The following is a 20,270-nucleotide window of genomic DNA, read 5'->3' as shown; positions in this document are numbered from 1 at the left end:
AGAAGTGTTCCATTTATTCGATGGTGTAACCGTATTTAGGTTTATAGATTGCAGCCCTTTGACCGAAAATTATCAAAGATTGTCTCATGATAGTTTTCCCAAAAGTTTCTACGTAGGAGTTGTTTACTGTACTAGAAAAGAGCTAGATTTGGATACTTGTTTTGAAATGGTCTTGACGCAGGCCGGCCTGTGGCATATGTTCCGTTATCATTACCTTTTTTTAGGGAAAATCTAATGCGTAGAAGACGCTTAGTATATTTTTATTACCTACAGCTGACTTTCATCAAATATACAAAGGTTATTTTTGATTGTGAGAAGAAAATTTGGGTTACAGAGAGTTTCCTGTATTCGATAAATATTCGTAACTAATTTTAAAGGAAAATGAATGAAATGAATTTTTCGACGGATCTCACAGATTCTTTTTTTATAATTTGCACGTCACGACCATATGGTTCAGCATCTACAACTGCCTTGTAGGTTTTAGAGTCACAATCCCCAACATAACTGGTGTAAATTACATCGTAACGTTCCTCTGATTGTTTGAACATTTCGACGATTCCGTCAACCTCCATCTTCCCAGAGGACTCTTAGTGATTTGCTAAACATGATTTTTCACGCTCCGTTTTCCATTCATCGTATTCAGCTGTGCCCTCTTTCTTGGACCAATGTTCACACATTTTGCAATATGCAGATTTGACCAATACGTCGATAGCTTTTCTCGTAAACCATCCAACGAGAGCTGTCACTCCAAATAAAGATTTCAATCCCCGTTTTTTCCATGACCCATCGCCGGAAACAGTAAGCTGTGTGTCGTCTTCATATCCAACATTTTTCATTGCCTCTCTTTCTTCTTTGACTGCTTTCATCAAGAATACATTACAGACGGAAGACGCTGTTCGGTTAATGTTTCACAAAGATTTCATAGGAGTTCCGCGCAGTAGGGGGTGGTAACTCCATGATACCGAAGAATTTTTTAGCACCATTTAAACTCATCTCTAAAAGACGCATTGCGAAGCAAAATCTTCGATTTATTTCATATCCACCTCCAGCAGTTGGAGAAGAGGGAATCGAAATGGGTCTGCATTTTTCGCACTGAATCATTATCTTCAATCCAAGTCCAAGCGCGGCATCACTTTGAAAATTGATCTCACTCTTGCAAACTTTGCACTTTACATATTCAGAAAAATTTGAAAATACGGCACAAAAGTTCAAGATTTGATAACTGATTGATTCCTTATTTGGCATAGGTATATCCTCCGCTGTTATCAATTTTGTTGTAGATCTACTGATAATGGTTTTTCCATCATTTTTACACTGATTTGGGCGCTCCTTTTTCTTAGAAAGATATTTCCGTATTCTAACAGTTTTGCTAGTCAAACTGACCGGGCTAGCTAGTAATAGGTATAACTTCATTTGTAGTGGAAATTTTTGAATGAAATTTTCACGGAAATACTCTTCAAGAGTGACACAATGGAATGAGATGATTTTTCAAAAATCGGATTTTCCGCCCCAACCAGTTGTATGTAGTACCTTCAAGGCAATTGGGGGTGCAAGCTGTAACAATGAATGAACGGGGATGCAGAAAAAATAATCGAACGGGCCAAACATGAAGGACGAGTGCATCCATCAGAAGAGGGAGAAAGATAATTTCCGAGGATTACAGTGGGTAGGCGTACGGGTCGAAGATGAGGGTCGAAAATAACAAATTTAAACGACAGTTCAGAAATAAGAATTACAATTAAGGCTCACGAGATTCGAGTGTGAGGGTCAGAATTAACAGTCAAAACTGAGGGTCATAAGGGTTAGGCGTGAGGGTCACAAATAAGGTTCAAAGATAATAAAATAAAATAACAGCCGAAACGGAGGTTCGCAAATGAGAGTCCAAATTAGGAGTCCTAAATAAAGGTTGCAGATGAGGGTCAGAAATCACAAAATTAGGTGAGGGCCTAAAGGAGGGTTCAGACAAAAGTAAACGATGAAGCACAGAACCAAGGGTCACAAGGGTGAGGGTTATAAATAAGAGTCACCGATGAGTCAGCAATCGTCATAAATCACAAAATGAAGTAAGAATCAAAACGAAGGGTAAGACGTGAAAGTCGAAGAAGAAAAAGAAAGACACAAGGTTCACAAAGTTCACGCGTGGATGTCAGGAATAATGGTAAAATATTGTTAAATGAAGACACTTATATAATTAAATACAATGTTTATTAAACAGATTTGGGCGAAATAAATAAATAAAATTGAGTGTGTCAAGCTTACGCACGACGGAAGTGAAACTTCTAGTATTCCTCTCTCTCTTTTCATTTCATTCTCTTTTTTTCTCTCTTAGGTTAGTTTGAAGATTATAGGTTAAATAATTCAACGATGAAGCATAGATTTTCTCTTTCTGATATTTTCTTATACATGAATGAAGTTCGATTTATGTACAGTTCCAAAAATTTTCAATTTATTTACAATTATCCAATACTATTTACAATTATTCATTTATTTACAATTATTTAATATTACATAAACAACAATATTACAATTAAAAATTACAATTACAATTTACCAATCATGTGACATTTTCATTGTCACTTTCACGAATAGTATTTCCTAATATCGTGATAATTGGGTTACGGTAACTAAAGTGCGAGATATATACATTAGCACTCAAATCCTTAATGAATCGTGCAAAAACTACATCGATTCTTGTCCCGTGTCTAGTCGTACTAATGTTCCTATCATTAACAATATCCAAATTAAGGGTGTTTATGAAAAAGTTCAATAACTCTACAGATTCATTCTTCGCGAAATTTACATTAAAATCTCCCGAAATAATCATCGGAATCTCGTGATAATTCTTATTCAATAACCTTGAACCACCCTCTGTATATGGCAAAAGTACATGGTGGATAAAATCTTTGATATCTGTAATCGATTTACCTGGTGAGATATAAATTGACACCATAGTAATTTTTTTGCCATTAGCCAGAGAGCATTCTGCAGCACATAAATCCCCAACGGAGGATGTATGACTAGAAACGAATTCATGGTTACGGGCATGAACGTAATTATGTTTTACCACAAAATGTTGGAGTCTATTAACATTTTGATATATACCTACACCGCCTGCTCTAACACCGGGTCTCTTGTATTGTACAATGTAATCAAAATTTTTAACATGAACATGTCTGTCATCGTCAAGCCAAGTTTCGGAACGCATCAATATGTCCGAATTTTTTAGAACATTACCTCGTAAGTCTGTTGCATGTTTGTTAATACTTTGACAATTGAATGAAAATATCGTCATATCTCCTTTTTCAATTTTTTCTAACAGTGCTAGATCGAGAGTTTTTAAACGTACCGTAGAAAGTCTCTCAAATTCTTTTCTTAATTGAGCTACTGATGTGTCTTCTCATCGTCCGTGATGAAATATCACCTGATTTTCTGCAGGCACAATATAGAGACCTTGAGGACTTGTAACTCTTGATAAAGCTACATAAACTAAGGATTGCGAATGTTTTCTGCTATACGTATACACAACACTATCGTATGTTCCTCCTTGCGATTTGTGAATAGTCATTGCGCATGCTGGCTTAAGTGGAAAATGGTTTCTTTTTGCTTGGATTTTACTGTGTGCTTTAGTTTTGTATAATGGAAAGGTTGCTGACCTACGACTTATCGGAATTGCTTCATTACTTATTCCTAGTCGAGTAGCATATTGAGCTGTTTTACTACGTGTCTGTCTTCCCACACCTTTTGGAAAAATTAGCCAAACTCTGATAATTTTGTGGCTTTGATCATCTAACTCAATATAGACCAATTTTCCGACTGCTCCATTCGCTAATCCGTCTGTTACATCGATATTCGTCGTGATTAAATATGATTTGTTCAAAACAAAAACGATCTGGTATGGCAGGCCACCAGTATCAATTGATGACAGTTGATGAAGTTTGAGTCTCGCAGCTCGTTCTTTTTCTAAATCATAACCACAACCGAGTATCTCGTCATCAGCAATCGAATCTTTTTTATTCTCACATTAGTTCAATACAGAAAGGTTGTAAGCATCGGCAGAATGATTATCAAAGTATAGTCTAACTCCGTTGGGACAACGATTATGGGCATCCTCATTCGTAACAAACCTTGATTCAATGAGTTCCAGTTGTTGCGTATTCAAAATTTCCCCGTTACCAATTTTCGTTAAGGTTGATGAGAAACATTCATTTTCTTGTCTCATTACCTCTGTCAGTTCATAAAATTAAATACTCCTCCATAACTGATTACCACCTATTCTTTGTATTTTTTGCTTATAAATAGGCGCTGCTCTCACTGGTGGCAATTGTCTCAAATCTCCAATGAAGATCATATTCATACCACCGAATAAGGATTCATGATGACCTGTTATCTCTCTCAGTCTTAAATCTATTCGTTCCAACATCTCAGCGCCAATCATACTCACTTCATCGATAACTATTACTTTCACGTATTTGAAAATTGTTCTATATAAACCTTTCAGTTCATTTGATAGTGGAATTGGATTCACTGGTGATATTTTGAAAGCCGTATGAACTGTTGTGCCCCCAATAGTTACCGCTGCCTTTCCTGTTGATGCGCAAGCAATATAAGCGTTTAAATATCCATCAGTATTGGAAAATCGGCTGAAAATCTCCATTATCAATTTGATGGTGAATGTTTTTCCACATCCAGCTGGCCCGGTTAAAAATAAGTGTAGGGATAATGCGTTTTCTGTTTGATTTAAATATTTGCAGTGTTGTAACAATTCGAATTGCTTCTCGTTTGTTAATCTCATTAAATCATTAAACTTGTCATTTTCCATAATGTTATCTTTTTTTCTTGCGATTGCACCAAGTTTATTTAATAATGCTTGCCGCAAATCAAGTTTAGCAACTGAATGGGGATCATTTAGAAGTTGTTCATATGGATCAGGCTCTTGATGGACATTCACTTGATTTCGGTTGTCATCATCAAGAAGTTCTTCACGACATAACTGAGCGCATATTTCCATAGTTTTAGCAATGTCTAAATCTGACTCAAATTCGTTCCTACGTTCCATTATCAATGCCTCATTGTCTTCGAATATTGTAGAAATTTCATGTCTGCCAAAACATCAGTTTCTTCAACTCTAAACTTGAGGTGTAATGTAACCATCTCCCTCTTATAGTCTGCCAAGTCTTTTCCCATGTCGTAATTCCTATACCTAATTATTCGTGGTATTTTCCTTTCAGCTATTTTTCCTTTGGGGCCTACATTATATTTGAAAACGAATTGTGCTAACGTTACGTCTTCGAGTTCTTCCGGCCTCTTTTCATATTTGTTAAACCAATTTTGTTTCCAAATATCAGTGCAATCGTAACCAAGTTCTTCCAGTTCTTTATTTGTTTTCCTAATTCGTTCACGCTCTTGTGGCCAGAGTGTTGGTATGTAAACGACTGCCACTGATGTTTTAGACATTGGCAAGCGCAATAAAAACCAAGCGGCCTCTTGACTTGTCATTTCAACACTATTGAGCACGTTAACACTAAGTTTTCTGAGTGCCTCAACAATGTTAAAGTCAGGATGTTCGTCAATAACCTCTATGATTTGTCGCTGCAAATTGCTGATGCCCCTATTAGTTTTGTTGACGTATTCCACAACGTATTGTGCGCACGAATACTCTTCAATAACATATTGAAAGTCCATGTTAGACCCTAATACATTCAACAAGAAAGGATTGAAGAAATTATTCCATTTTTCGGAAGGAATTCGTTTAACAAATACTCGTGGTCTCATTATGCCGGCTCGTATAATGTTGATGTATTCTTCATCTGAAGTAATCTCGTTGCAGTCGTAAAAATGATCAATGCTATCATAATTAATGTCTTCTAGATTTTTCCTCATTAATTTATAACGATACCTTAGCTCTTGAATCTGTGGATGACCTTTTTCCAATGGTGTGAGAATGACAGTTTTACGCATAGGCATAAAAGGCGCATCAAAGCGGCAAGTGGGAGACTGATTCGGACGGTTATTTATGTAGCAAGTAAATATATGTTTGTGAGTTTGAAGTTTAATATTTTTGGAAGCTTCAGCTGAAGAGACTGAGATTAAAGTATCTATGAGGGATACAGTAGCCTCGTAATCTGCGCCTAGTGGATTTTTCGGAGCATTGTCTAACCATATAAGTGAATGAACATGTGGACTACCTCGGTGCTGAAATTCGATGCGCTTTAAGAAATTAATGACTCCATATTTTCCAAATGGACTACATTTTTTCGATTGTAAAATTGAAAAGATAACATTAATTAATTTATTAAAATGAAGTGCGCACCTAACTCCATCTTCATTAATTTAAGTTGTTATTTCAAAGTAATTTAAATTTTCTATTTGCTCTTCTGTCAATTTTACGCATTCTTTCAAATAATGCAAAGTCTGTAACAATTTTTTCCAACCGATTTCATTGGCACTCATTGTTAAAAACATTGTAGGTTTCCCTAACTGACGCATCATTGCAAATAGATTTCGCTTGCGCTCAGACCAATATGCAGCTGAATTTGGAATCGGTTTTAAAAAAGCTAAGTTCTTATCTGAACAGTTGTTAATGTAGTCCGGTGACATAATAGTTTCTTTACTTATATTTGTATTTGTGCCAATGTGTTTGAAAGTAATCTTCAGAGACTCGCTGACCCTCAAACGCATAATTTTTGCCGCAACGTAAAGAAGTTTATTAGGCGTAACTCCTCTCCTATCAGAACGCCGTAATTCACTCGTGGCAATCATAAAAGGCGTAACACTAACATCTGGCTTAAAATCTCTAAATTGTCCGAGGTAGATCGAGGGGAACGAAAGTTCTTCTGCGTGTTTATCGAATAACAAGCTTTTCGGTACGTTGTTTTCACCCGGTGCGATTTATAAGAATTTGTCTTCGTTCCAAAGCAAAGTTTGCTGCTGCGCGACAAGACTTTCTTCGAGTGGAATATGTTCGCTCAATTCGTTAATATTAACCACCGGACGTGCATTCCTATGATCTAACATTTGAGGAGAGACAGCATCATCATTGTTAACCGTTGTATTGCTAGATTCTTGTACAGCCGTGTAGTCTATTTGAGTATCTTGCTCAATATTCGCGAGAAAAGAGTTGTTGATGGTTATATCATAAAATTTATACATTGGTTGATTAACTAGATACCGTAAACAAGATTTAATTTCATTTTTCTTTACGAATCCTTGCAAATGACTCGACTTGTGGATTAATTTTTTTTTAATGTGTACGTTGATGCAAAAATCGTCATCCACATTTTTCGGCAAAACGCTCACCATATTATCCACCGAGACAGGAACATTGATGATCTGGTCTGTTATGCAGAACTGACCGTTGACATGTCTTATCCTCCGTATTTGCATGAATGGTAGTCTAGGCGAAATTAATCTTTCGGCGATGATATTGAGTTGAGGCAAATATGCTGTTTTTTTCGGATATTTGAAGCCATTGAAGGTCGATAGTGTTGGAATTTTCTCTTTTTGCATACTCCTTTTACATGTAGTACATAGTTTTGCATCAGCAATGTTCGTAAGAGCCTGGAATATATGTTAAGCATTACTTTTAAAGATTGATGAGAAAAACGATATTAAGGAAATTATGATAATATCCACATTATGCTTTAAACATACCGTTATTTTTTTAAGCATCGTTTCTTCAGTGGATGTCGCTTTTTTTAAATCCTTTTCGAACCAAAGCCGATCGCAAACGCTACAAGCATAGCCGATTTTCCACAAACATTTTTTGAAATTGTTTATGTGCAAATTTGTGATTCATATATCCACTATAGGGAGGCACAAAGTCATCATCAAATTCTATCGGTGGCCCATCGGAGTGTTCTTCAGTATCCATATCGGAATCAAGATCACTTTGTGATTCTCTGTTTGGGAGTTCACGGTTATCATGTACATCCTGCTAACAGAAAGTATAATTTACTAGAAAACTCATTTGAAATCAATTTTTTCATGTATAATGCAATTTTTTTCGAAATTGATACCTACAACATTGGCATTATTCGCATCATCATAATTTGGTTGTGTAGTTATTGCTCCTTGGACAGGAGCCTCTTGTATCTCATCAAAATTCTGGAAAAATGAATACATATCACATGTAAATTTTTTAATTTAATTCAATGTTAATTAATATATTGGAACAATGCAATCATGGCATATCAACTTACAATTTGGGAGGCATTTGTTTTTTTTGCAAATTTCTATTTTACTGCTGCCTTATTGAATTTTGGTGAATATTGTGCTGTATTGGTAGGGAATGTTGGTAATGAATTTGTGCTGCATGTTGGACGTATTCTGGACCATCATTCGGACTCGATAAATTCGAAGTACACGTAGAAGACGGAGAATGATTTTATGTTTTTTTGATGGAATTGGAGCAGGTGTTATAGCTTCAGCTGCAGCAGATCGCAGAAGTTTTTGACGCTCTCCGTATGCTTTACTACGTCCTGCAGCCGTTTTAGCCGTTTTGGAGGTTTGGGAGGCTTTGATTCATTTTTCCCCTGTCTGTACTGCCTGCTGGCCTCTGCCCACTTTCCCCCTCGACGCTTGTTTGCACACGCTTCGGTTGTAGGAACGACATCCCTACATCATATTTCACTGTTAGTATAATCTCGCCAATATGTTAAACAATCCTATTATCCTATTACAACAACAATACTATTTTGTGAGATATTTATCAACTCTTCTTGGTTATATTTACCATATGTTAATGTCATCACTGTGTGAATCAGACTCTCCTCTTCTTTGGTGATTTGCAGGGGATATTTCCTCTTGTGCCACGGATGTGTTTATCACTTCTGTCTCGTCACGACTTATTTTTGACACTAAAATTCTGTTCCAAATCGAATAAACCACAATCAGTTACGTATTTCACCCGTTGTATTACACTCACGGCGCAGTACACTAACCAAGCAGCTGATGCTTGGCGTGGCGTCGTTGGCTAGGGTCTGAGAGAGAGAGGAAAAGAGAGAAGAGAGAGAGAGAACGTTCGTCAGTGGCTCCCTCACCTCAGTAAGCGGGTACGGTGAGAGAGCGACAGTGAACGGTGAGCGGTGGTAGGGGTCCCCAGGGGTCTGGTTACCTCCACCTCGCTATGGCGTTTTTTCGTGACGGTCTTGAGTCGGTTTTACTCCGGTCGTCGAAAATCCACGACGCGCGTAAAGAAGTTTCACTTCAAAAAGATATAAAAGTGACAAGACACGTCCGTGAACTAAAACAAAGATAACAAAATAACGGGATCCAAAGCGACGATCGAACACGAAAGTGGTTGAGAGGGAGAAGAGAACAAATACGCAACAATATAAAGATCTAAAAAAAGGGTCAAAACGGGATCGAAGAAAGATCACAACACTAAGTATGACAATTAAGGGTCACGAGGGTCAGATTTACCGTCATTTTTGTCTTTTATTTCTGATCCTTATTTCTCACTCTCACGCTCGTGGCTCGTATTTAATTCTTACCCTCATGACCCCTATTTAATTCTGACCTTTTAACTTCATTTCTTCATTATTACCTTTGAAGATTTTCCCCTAGGACTGACCCTTATTACTAACCCTTATTGCTGAACCCCATTTTTGACTCTCATTTCGGATCCTGACATCTGACCCTTGAGACCCCCTAGTGTTGACCCCCAGTTTTGTGATCTTTAGCTCTGACTTTCATTTCCAAGTCTCATACTTCGGACTCTAGTTTCTTTTCCTCACATCTGACCCTCATTTTTTTCTGTCACACTCGACCCTCGTGACCCTTAGCTTTCATGCTTGTTTCTGACCTTTATTCTTGAACCATATTTCTGCTCTTAATTCTGACCCTCATGCCCAAACCTCGTGACCTTTCGTTTTGATTTGTATTTTAGACAATTATGCCTGACCCTTGTGACCCTCAGTTTTGACCATTGTGGAATTTGTTAAATTTATCATTATTGTGATTGTTTTTGTTACTACTATTATTATCAGCTGTGTAATCAAAATCGTTAATTCTTTACCTTTGGCAACTAAAACATTATTGGGAAGAATAATACCGATAAAATTCATAAAAATTAATGATCATCAATAATCAATAGTCGAATAGTCACTATCATCAACAAATATTACTCAATCAATTAATATCATAATTTTAGATTGATTCATAATTCATATGAACGACACGAACTTTTCATTTCCAGAAGCGTGCGTTAGTCTAGTGCTTAGGTCGCAGGATTAGCATGCGTACGGTCGTAGATTCGAGCCCATTATACGTAGAATATTCTAAGTTATCAAAATCGAATTTTTCGACGATACCTGCCTTGTGGATCGTTAATTAACGAACAATAATTAATATTAACGTGTGTCACCTGTTTTTTCGCTTATGTTTACTAATCATCATGTATGATTGGGCCCACTGCGCTCCATCGATTTTATTCCCTCATTTGATTTAGATATTTGCTCTTAGTAACTTTTTGAGAATTTTAACCGATATGGGAGAAAATGACCAGTTCGATCTAAGATTATCTTTATTGTTTCATAATTGATTGTCGATTTATTTATTCATTTATATTTAGCTCCTACTGGTACGATATACCGGTTCGATGTGCATATGGGACCAGAAGTGTGTACAGCTGGAGTGAAAATGGAAACGTTACGAAAGCAGCACAGAAACCGTACAGCGTACCAGTACAGTGGTACTTGTAAAGCACAGCCACCGCACGTACGTATGGAACCACGAACTCTATTCTCGAATCGGTGAGTGGCTGAGCGGATACGTTCGACTCGTATACGCAACATGGGTCAAACGCAATGGTCGCATCGGTAAAAAAAATCGAAAAGCAATTGAATGATTGCCTCGTGGGTTCCCTACTTTGGTAATGCGTTTATGGCGATATCGCCATTACGTATGATCCGTGAACTTGAGATAATTGATGCGGGAAACAACCCTTTATGCCCGATGATCTGCCTTGAAAAATTAACTTTTTAAGCAGATAATACGAAAATTAATGTTTGTTGTTACTTCATTCTGTCTGAGCCCCTCTTCCCTCCACTGTTTCGGGGTATCGGAAACGAAAAATTCATGTCCCTCTGAACCTGACCAAATATCTGTGATTTAGGGAAAAATTTCGGAAGTGATGTACTTTGTACACTGAGAAAAAAAATCACTTTTACCAAGGAATCATTTTCTTGGGAGAAGAATTTATTTTTTGCGGGGCGTATTTCTCCAGGCCAGTCATTGTCAAGGAGTCCAAGTCCATCTCTAAATATTACAATTATGTTCAATTATGGAATGATTATATTACATATGACCCGGAATGAACTCCATTGACAATTATTAACCTTTAAAATTATTTCAAATTATTATACGTTAGGAAACCTCGAATTTGAAAAAATTGAAAAATAATGAAGCGTGTTCATTCAAGGTCATATGTAGCATAATCATCTCATTATTCAAAATAATTGTAATATTTAGAGATGGACATGGACCACCGGGTAATGACTGGCCTAGAGAAATAAGCTCCTAAAAAAATAAATTCTTCTCCCAAGAAAATGATTCCTTGGCAAAAGTAATTTGATTTCCCAGTGTAGCTGACAAAATTTGTAAGAAATCATGACTTCGATACTAACATTGATGGCTTCAGTAATGTTAATAACTTGCTGAATTCAAAATGATTCTTTCCTAAATCACTATTTTAGGAATAAATTTTGATTTTTTAATGATGAAAATTTAAAAAGATCTTTTTTGTCACTCGGTTTGTGAAGCCTCGTTTCACGTAGACTGCGGCTGCCAAAAAGCCGCTCACGAACGTCAGAAAAAAAAATATGTTTCGTCTCTGTGTCGAAACCATTTTTTTTGGCGAACATCTAGCTACTACGTATTTGACAGAAAAATTTCCTTTGCCACAATGACGAAAATACTATTTCGTAATCCAAAATTTTTTTACGAATAAAGTAATCTCATAATTTTCCCTTAACCTCTTCTTACTTTTAATTGAAACAAAATAATGATTAATGTATTCTTACGTTTTCAGCAGCATTAAAATCCTTAATATTATTAATATAAATATCGCCTAATAGTATCAGTCCTTTGATGTGATCTGGATGGAATCTAACGAGTTGATTCAAGAATGGAGCAGCCTCCAACGGTCTCTGCGCATCAGCGAGTAAAAGGGCCAGATTGAACAGTGCAGATCTGAAATCCTCCTTCAACGCAACAGCATTCCTGAACCACCTCTCAGCACTCGCAGTATCATGGTCGTCCATAGCCAACATTCCCAGGTTGAAATGCAAACGTTCATTATTAGAGTCCTATTTTTCATCAGACGTTCAAATTCATTAAATCATGCATGGAGTAAATTTTAGTAGAGATTAAATTACTCTTCTCTTACCTTTCTGAGTAGCTTCAGGAGTCTCTCTCTTGCCACTTTGCGAAGCTCTTCACGTCCCAGTTCTTGTAAAAGTATGGCGGAATTTAATAATGCCTGCTCATGCTCAGGATCAAACTCAAGTGCTTTGTCGAGATATGCAAGTGCTTGTGACGCTTTTCCCTGCTCCAAGTAAACGACCCCCAACTGGAATACAAAACAACTATAAAAATGTGTTTCATGTTTTGTCAAAATGGAAATTGCGTCGGGTGTATAGCCGAGTGGGTAAGGTGTCTGCATACGCAGCCACAGGTTGCGGATTCAATTGCGGACACCATTGAAATAGTCCTGGACTATTTAATTCATTCAAATAGTCTAAGAATACCACTAAAAAATGTGCGAAACAAAGACGTTGAAGACCGAGAGACTAGTAGATTTCAGTATTAGATTAACAAAGTATTTCGTGATGAATATGAATTGACAACCCAGACAACTGACGAGAGCTGTCTGGTGAGAACCTTTTTATGTTGTGAGCCCGAAAATCACGATCTGGCCGAGCGAAGCGAGGCTAGAATCGCAGTTTATTGGGTCTAGCAACTTCAGTAGAATTGAACATGTTCGAATCGTGTACACACATTCTACGAAATGGACGAAAAGTACCCGCGTTTGACGATATATGACGTTACTGGGACAAGTCCGTAATACCATCATATACTTACATAGTTGAAACGACATCACACAAAATTTGAGGCTGATTGCTAGATTACTTTTGTTTTGGAAGTCACTGTTTTCCGAAACAATGGAAAAAGAGCAATATCGATGTGTGAATCGCTTCCGATTTTTGGATGGGAAAACGTGCAAAGAAATAAACGCAAAGTTAGGTCCTGTCTACCGGGACTCTTCACCATCTATGACAACAGTCAGATATTGGTTCAACGAATTCAAACGTGGCCGTACCTCTGTTTTTTATGAGGAGCGCCCTGACCGCCGGCAGATGTATTTACTGAAGAAATCGTTGAAAAGGTCCACGACATTATTCTCGTCGATCGCCGTACGAAAGTGTGTGAAGTAGCCGAGGTCGTACGGATGTCGTACGGAACGGCAATTAATGTTTTATACGATAAATTAGGGGTGAAAAATTGTCAGCCCGATGGGTGCCGCGCTTGCTCATGATGGACAACACGCCAATACGGATTTCAGGTTCAAAGCAGTATTTGGACCTCTTCAAGCGATATCCGCGGGAGTTTTTGCGTCGACCCGTCACCGCTGAGGAAACGTGGATTCATTACTATACGCCCGAGATTAAATAACAGTCAAAACAGTCGACTTTCCTATGCGAATCTGCTCTGAAGAAGGAGAAAATGGCCCCATTGGCTGAAAAGGTCATAGCATCGATTTTTGGGATGCGAACGGGATAATCCTCATTGAGATTTTGGAGGAAGGAAGCACGCACACGGGGTAATACTACAGTGTACTATTGGATAGATTTGATGCAAAATTGAAGGAGACGCGGCTCAATTTGGGGAAGAAAAAACCGCTTTTTCACCATGCTAACGCGCTAGCTCACTCAGCTGGAATTACCGCGACCAAATTGCATGAGTTACGCTACGAATTGCTGCCGCACTCACTGTACTCACCCCACCTAGCTCCTTGTGACTTTTTCCTGTTTCCCAACCTGAAGAAATGACTTGCGGGAAGAAGATTCAGCTCGAACAATGAGGCTATCATCGAGAGAACAGCCAATTTTTTAAATTTAGGCGAATCATATTTTGGAGGGGTTAAAGAAATGGCAGGAACGTTGGGAAAAGTGTATTGCACTAAAAGGGGTGTTCAAAATCTGGGTATCCGGTTAATTCATCCCACAAATTCATCCCATGACAATTCATCCCAAACAATTTCATCCCAAAACAAATTCATCCCACGGCAGTTTCATCCCATTTTTTTATTACTACTTTTTGGATGAAGAATACGCTTGGCTGAGGCGCATGACGTATCGGATTAATTTCCAAGTTTTGTACTGATTTTGTAAATTGATGCTGTGGTCTATTACGTGTGGCATATCTGGCGAATGTTAGTTGGATAACTAACATTGATGGATAACAATGATTTGACCGTTTTTTTGCAACGTTTCCTATTAATCCGTTGATCGATTGTGTGAACAATACTAGGAGGGAATCGTGAAGTATCTGATTGATTTTGATGATGTGTTTAGTGCCTTCTTCTGTGATAATAAAGTTAATATTTTTCTCTCCCTGAATTATTCATCAAAATCACACAAGATTTTTAACATTGATCCTTCGAGTCGGATAGTGGAGTGATAGTGCAGTGGACAATTATCGTGGACAAAGTGCAGTGGAAAATCATCGCGGGTGAAAAACCGACACGGTGAGGAGCGAGGCTTTTCGGGGTTCACAAAACTATATCAAGGGAAACCACGTAGAGGTTGGACAATCAACGGATTTACAGAGGCAATAAATTCCATTGCCTTTGTTTACATCGCCAACCGAGGACACTCAACACGAAGAACATCAGGACGTCAAAGCCGGAGTCCCATCTGGTGGCACTTCGTCAATGGTCGTCGCACATCGACATTCATCGGATTTGTCCATCCCCACCCATCCGCAGCCGTAAAGTGAGCGCTGCGCCTTCACCTCAACGATGCAGTCGGGAACTCATCGGCGGGCTCGACACTCCAGTCGATAAATTATCGGCGGATACATCTACGGTCGATAAGAAAGGAAATTCATCATGGCAAGGAGCGAAGCGGGACCAATATCATCTTGGGCAGACGGAATCGAGACAGAGGGGCCCGAGACAATCATCAAGAGCTTAAAGGACGAAATGGCACACATGGCCAGCATCTCGGTAGCGCCCAACCGAGAGAGGAGATTCCAGGAACACCACAGGAGAGATCAAGTATCATTTTATTATTCTACAATCAAATCTTGGCAATTGATACGGCCTCATTCTCTGTATTTCTCCCCTCAGCATCATCATCATCAGGGAAATCTTCATCGGGTTGAACGTCGACTAAGAGAATTTGCGACTCTCTCAGACCTCAGAGAATACCAACCTGACAGGTAACAACCGGACCATCATCAAGGAACAGACATTAATTAACCAGGAACCTGTCAACAAGTCATCCGGTCCATCATCGTACCAAGACCAACGACCTCGCACAATCAGATTCTAGATACTGGATAATCAGAAAAGTACCAGGTGGGACATCAACCTCATATAAAACCCACGTAAGTTGGAGATCATCGTCAATCAGAGGAGTACCAGGTCAATCATCAATCAGAACCGTGCCAGATGAATCCGGTGGACACCATCAACGTTTTGGAAGTTCAACGACCTCGTCAGAATGCAACTCAACTGGTGATCTTGCCGACGGCGAGGGTGTTCGCCCTCATTCGTCATGGAAAGTCAAGGCCAACAGGGATCCTTATCGACTAGGTCTCAGAGATAACACTAGTCTCTGAGCGCTTGGTCAATCAATTTCATCTGGAGTGGAGGTCATCATCAATTTTCATCGTCGGCATCGGAGAAACCTCATCGGGGAGTACGCGTGGTGTAGTCGTTCTCGCCTTACAACCGAGGTACGAATCCGTTGTTCAAATCAACATTAACGCCCACATCTTGAGCAAACTGACTGCGAACATACCGCCATTCACTTGCGAATCAACGATTCCTCATCAACTACGAGAACTTCAACTGGCAGATCCTCACTTTTTAAAACCTGGGGCCATCGATATCACCGTCGGAGCTGACGTCTACGGGAGAACCATCGGAGAGAGAATCATCAGGTTCACTGAGATGAATCTGATAGCCCAGCAAACCATTTTCGACTGAACTATTCCGGGGCCAGTCTGCGGCACTGGCTATGCTCCGAATTCATCATTGAAAGTAACGAAACAGCAAACCAACAACTCTTGGAATTCCTGAAGAAATTTTGGACTCAGGAGGAGCTACCGGATACATCATCAACATCAGTCTTGACGAAGGCTGGAGCGGAGTATTAGGGATAATCCCTGGGTTCTGCTAATTGGAGATAAATCTCCCTACAGTGGGTAGATACTGGAATCCGGTATATTACTCAGTAGAATGAGAGTATTTATTTATTCAAACTAACTCATAGTTATCCTGAAGGGATAAATATGAGGAATTTACAAAGATGATACAAAACAAGTATTATGCTTGATTTACGTTGACGACTGAACTCCCGAATCCTCGTGAGTTCAGTTTATATAATAATTAAGCCGGTCATATTATGACACTGGTCAGCAGTGTTGCACATGAACGCTGAATTAGTAAAATAATGAATGAAGCAAGTTGAACTCAATTCATTGTTCAACTTCTTCACTGTTGTAAATAAATTATTACTTAATTTATTGACCCTATTCTGGGGCATAACATTCCTCCCCGCTAGGGAAGAAAATTTCTATCATTGGAAATTTTCTTATCTGACATAATTTTCCTTACAATATTTTCAGATTTTGCAAAATTATTAAATTCATTATTATCAGTATACTTCTCTCTGAATCCTCGAGACATTCTAAAATATTCAACTACATTATTTCCTTTAAAACTAATCATTCATTGAATGTCCCTAAAGTCTAAAGTACATCTTCAAGAAAGTTATGCTTTTCTCCAAATTTCCTAATAATGTGAAAATTTGAATCTTTAAATTAGAAATTAAATTCTGAAATGGAACTTCTCTGAGAAAATCACATTTCTTAAAATCTGATCGAACTTTGAAAAATCTTCTGATAATATTTTCAATTATTAACTCTTCCGATAAAATTCTGCACAATTCGTGATTTTCAGAAAAAAACCGAGTTCGTCTTCTAAAAATTATTTTCACATGTGTTTTGTAAATAATAATATTGCGCGTTTTTCTGGAGATGGCTGGAATGCGCACGTTATCTGCTCGGTTCTCTTGTGGCGATTCATTCTGCTGATTCAGCAGGTTGAACGCCCCGTCAAATTTCTTATGACGAATTCTACTGGCGTATTTTGTAAACACATCAAGTGAAAATTCATCCGTTAAGTGTTCCTTGTAGTAAGAAAATTCTTCCTCTCGTTTCCTGTCGTTCAACTCCAGACGGTTTTTCGCAACGCTCTTATGAGTGTTTCTATGCATGACAATTCGTGGACCATCCCGGGGACCATTCCCTGGCCCATTCTCCTCCTCCCTTTTTGAGAAGATCATGTTACCTAGCATGATAGTTCTCGAATTGGAACAGAAAATTTTTCGGAATTCTATACCTTAAAGTGAAATGATCAACTTCTTTACGAGTTGGGTTGAAACTAATAATTGTCGTCACACCGCCACTTACGTTCGGTGTATGCTGTCGAACGTTGTGGTGCAAACCGAAGGCTTGAACTGGAGATTTGGGGCCTCCTTTGCCTCGGTCCGCCATCTTACCCTGCCCCATGTGTATGGGCGAAGGTTCCATCGGATGGTGTCCAAGGGGATCTCGTTAGTGTGGACTGCATCCGTACGTCGGGCATGCAGAAGATGCTTTTATTCTCGATTTTTTGGTGAGCTCGATTTCCGTTATTTGTTTCTTTTTCAAGTCAGAGCTATTGCTTGGGTCATGAAATGGGCTCATGAATAGCTGAAAAAACCATTTTCTTCTATCGCGGTTCAGTTCTTTCTGATTTTCTTGATTGTCTGCTCCTAGGCTCGACGTTTCCCTTATCAGCCTGGGTACACAAACCTTGGGTACAAGACCCAAGTCCAGAAATGGCGTCGAAATGCTCAACACCGGAACGCCAGGCTGTGGGACAGAAACGTTTCCGGAGACGAAATTGGGGATATCTTCGAGGTCTGTTTGGTCTCAAGGCTTCGCCCCAGCCATGTCACGTGCCGATGTTCGTGCCGTCGTACGACATGAAGGCCGAGGATTTCGATGAGAGCGAAAACTGTCTTCCGTGTGGCAGGAAAACTTGGGCCACTCTGGGATTTTTCTTCATCGATCATGGCTAGCATTTTTACTATGGTTCCCGGAAACTGGGTCCCCTCGTAGACGAGTGTATCTATCCCGTTTTACTAGTGCGTTCGTTTGTAACACATCAAAGTTTATTTTTATTTGTAAAAATAAACTGTGTACACTAGCTTGAGTGTTTTTTGTTAACGACCTTATCTTCCCTAACTTGTTTTCCTACTCTGCTCATTCCCTTATCCTTAGAATAAGGGTATTTCAGGGCTAAGTCCCCGTGGGTATACTCCATGGAGCAGGAGTTCATAAGTTTGAAGTTGGTCATTTCGTAGGTCTGAATTTCTAACTCCGATTATTTTAATTGTCAATTCCCTTCCGTCCCATTCGTCGTCGATATGCGATCCGTCAACGTGAACGTCGAGGAATGCGTGCGTCAGCATCCTTGGCTTGGCGTGTCGTCTAACGTCCGCTCGCTGCTTGGTGCTCGACTGCCGTTGCAATTCAATGCCCGCTTCACCTACTTCTTTTCTTCGAGATATTATTCCAAATAATATTTCTGCTATCATGCCACCTGCTACATCTTCCGTTTTCATTGTTTCCTGATACCACTCAACGATTTTACCCCATGTTTTGCTGATTTCCAAGGGTTCCTGAGGGTTCCTCACCCCCGAATTTTATTTCACAGCTTCCGTAGCGATGACTGGTATCAATAGTTTACCTAGTTTAGTGGCAGTTATTGGTATTCGTCTCTCCTTATTCAGGATTATGATGAATAGTGGCTCGTTTAGTCCCTTCTGTCCCTTTTCCTTACTTACCGAAATGTCCCTTTTGGCAATTTGGGTTTTATCATGAGGGCGCTGCTGTAATTTTTTGATACAGGTACTAGAAAACCTCTTTTGTGTTTTGTGTTGCCCTTCTCTGGATGTTGTGAACCGTGCCCTTGCTAGATATTCGTCTTCTTGATGGCGGTTCAGTGAAGATGGAGTGCTTGGACACTCAGTCAGATCTTTCTGACTCTTCAANATATTCGTCTTCTTGATGGCGGTTCAGTGAAGATGGAGTGCTTGGACACTCAGTCAGATCCTTCTGACTCTTCAATTGGTTCTTTCTAATGAAGTCCTGCTGGTTGCCTTCTGGAGATTCTCCCTTCCCGCCGTGTCGTTTCTGCATCGTGCCAAAGTAATGAGACCCTTTAACTATCTCCAATAGCCATTCGATACTGGTACGATGGCATGATTTGTTGACATCTTGAACAGGAACTTGACTCCCAGCATCTGATAAAGTTTGGTTCCGCATCTACAGCATCTCTGATCCATGATCTTCAGGTAATATGGCCATTTTTGTCAGTCGTATTGAAGTGATCTCTGATGCATTTTCATCACCCTTTCGGGTGAGAAAATGCTCCAATAATTCGTGCTTCGGCGGATAGCTCCAAGCTGGCCTAGACACAGCATCTCAATGTGTTGATTGATGCTCACTAAGGCCCACACCTCTTGGATGAGATGTCATCATTTTCGACTGTGATGATTCGACTCTGTTGCATTGCCGCGAATCGAGAACTTCCCTTTCCCCCGTGACATCTGCTTGGTCACATCTATTTGGTCAAGTACCACGAGTAGAATCGGATTCCGTTGACTGTATGAATTGAGCCGATAATCAATCTCAGTTTCCATGATATTTGTTCGTAAACGGTGTGAGCGTCGTCTTGTGTCTTCCTGGTCCAGAGCTCGTATCCTTCGATGAATTCTGTAATCACTCTCCGATTTTGCCCAGGATCCAAAAGTCGGTTTGTTCTTATTTTCATTATCCTTGTCCAACGTTTGGTTACGACGTGACAAAAACATTTCCTCATTTGCAATGTTCAACGAAATATTGAGGATGGTCAGAAATCTGACGTCGATCAGTGGAATGACCTCTCGAGTATCCGTCTTTGGTTGCACACCTCCGACGGTTTCCACATTTTG

The 20,270-nt window shown here is 39.2% G+C and overlaps 1 protein-coding gene across 1 annotated transcript; it reads right to left on the bottom strand.

Moving 5' to 3' along the window:
* Nucleotides 1–12,020: 12,020 nt before the first annotated feature.
* On the bottom strand, nucleotides 12,021–17,784 carry LOC107046629 (protein O-mannosyl-transferase TMTC3-like; the record flags this gene model as incomplete). Its single annotated transcript, XM_015269287.1, has 3 exons — nucleotides 17,701–17,784; nucleotides 12,386–12,568; nucleotides 12,021–12,305 (listed from the first exon to the last, which is right to left on the bottom strand). Coding segments are annotated over exons 1-3 (552 nt in total), but the record flags the coding sequence as incomplete, so codon positions are not given.
* Between the last annotated feature and the right edge of the window lie 2,486 nt (nucleotides 17,785–20,270).

Source organism: Diachasma alloeum, unplaced genomic scaffold (genome assembly GCF_001412515.2).
Source record: "Diachasma alloeum isolate Michigan unplaced genomic scaffold, Dall2.0 Dall_scaffold_01611, whole genome shotgun sequence".
Classification (NCBI taxonomy): Eukaryota; Metazoa; Arthropoda; class Insecta; order Hymenoptera; family Braconidae; genus Diachasma; species Diachasma alloeum.
Note: the sequence above shows the minus strand (reverse complement) of the source record. Positions and strands in the feature narration are given on the sequence as shown.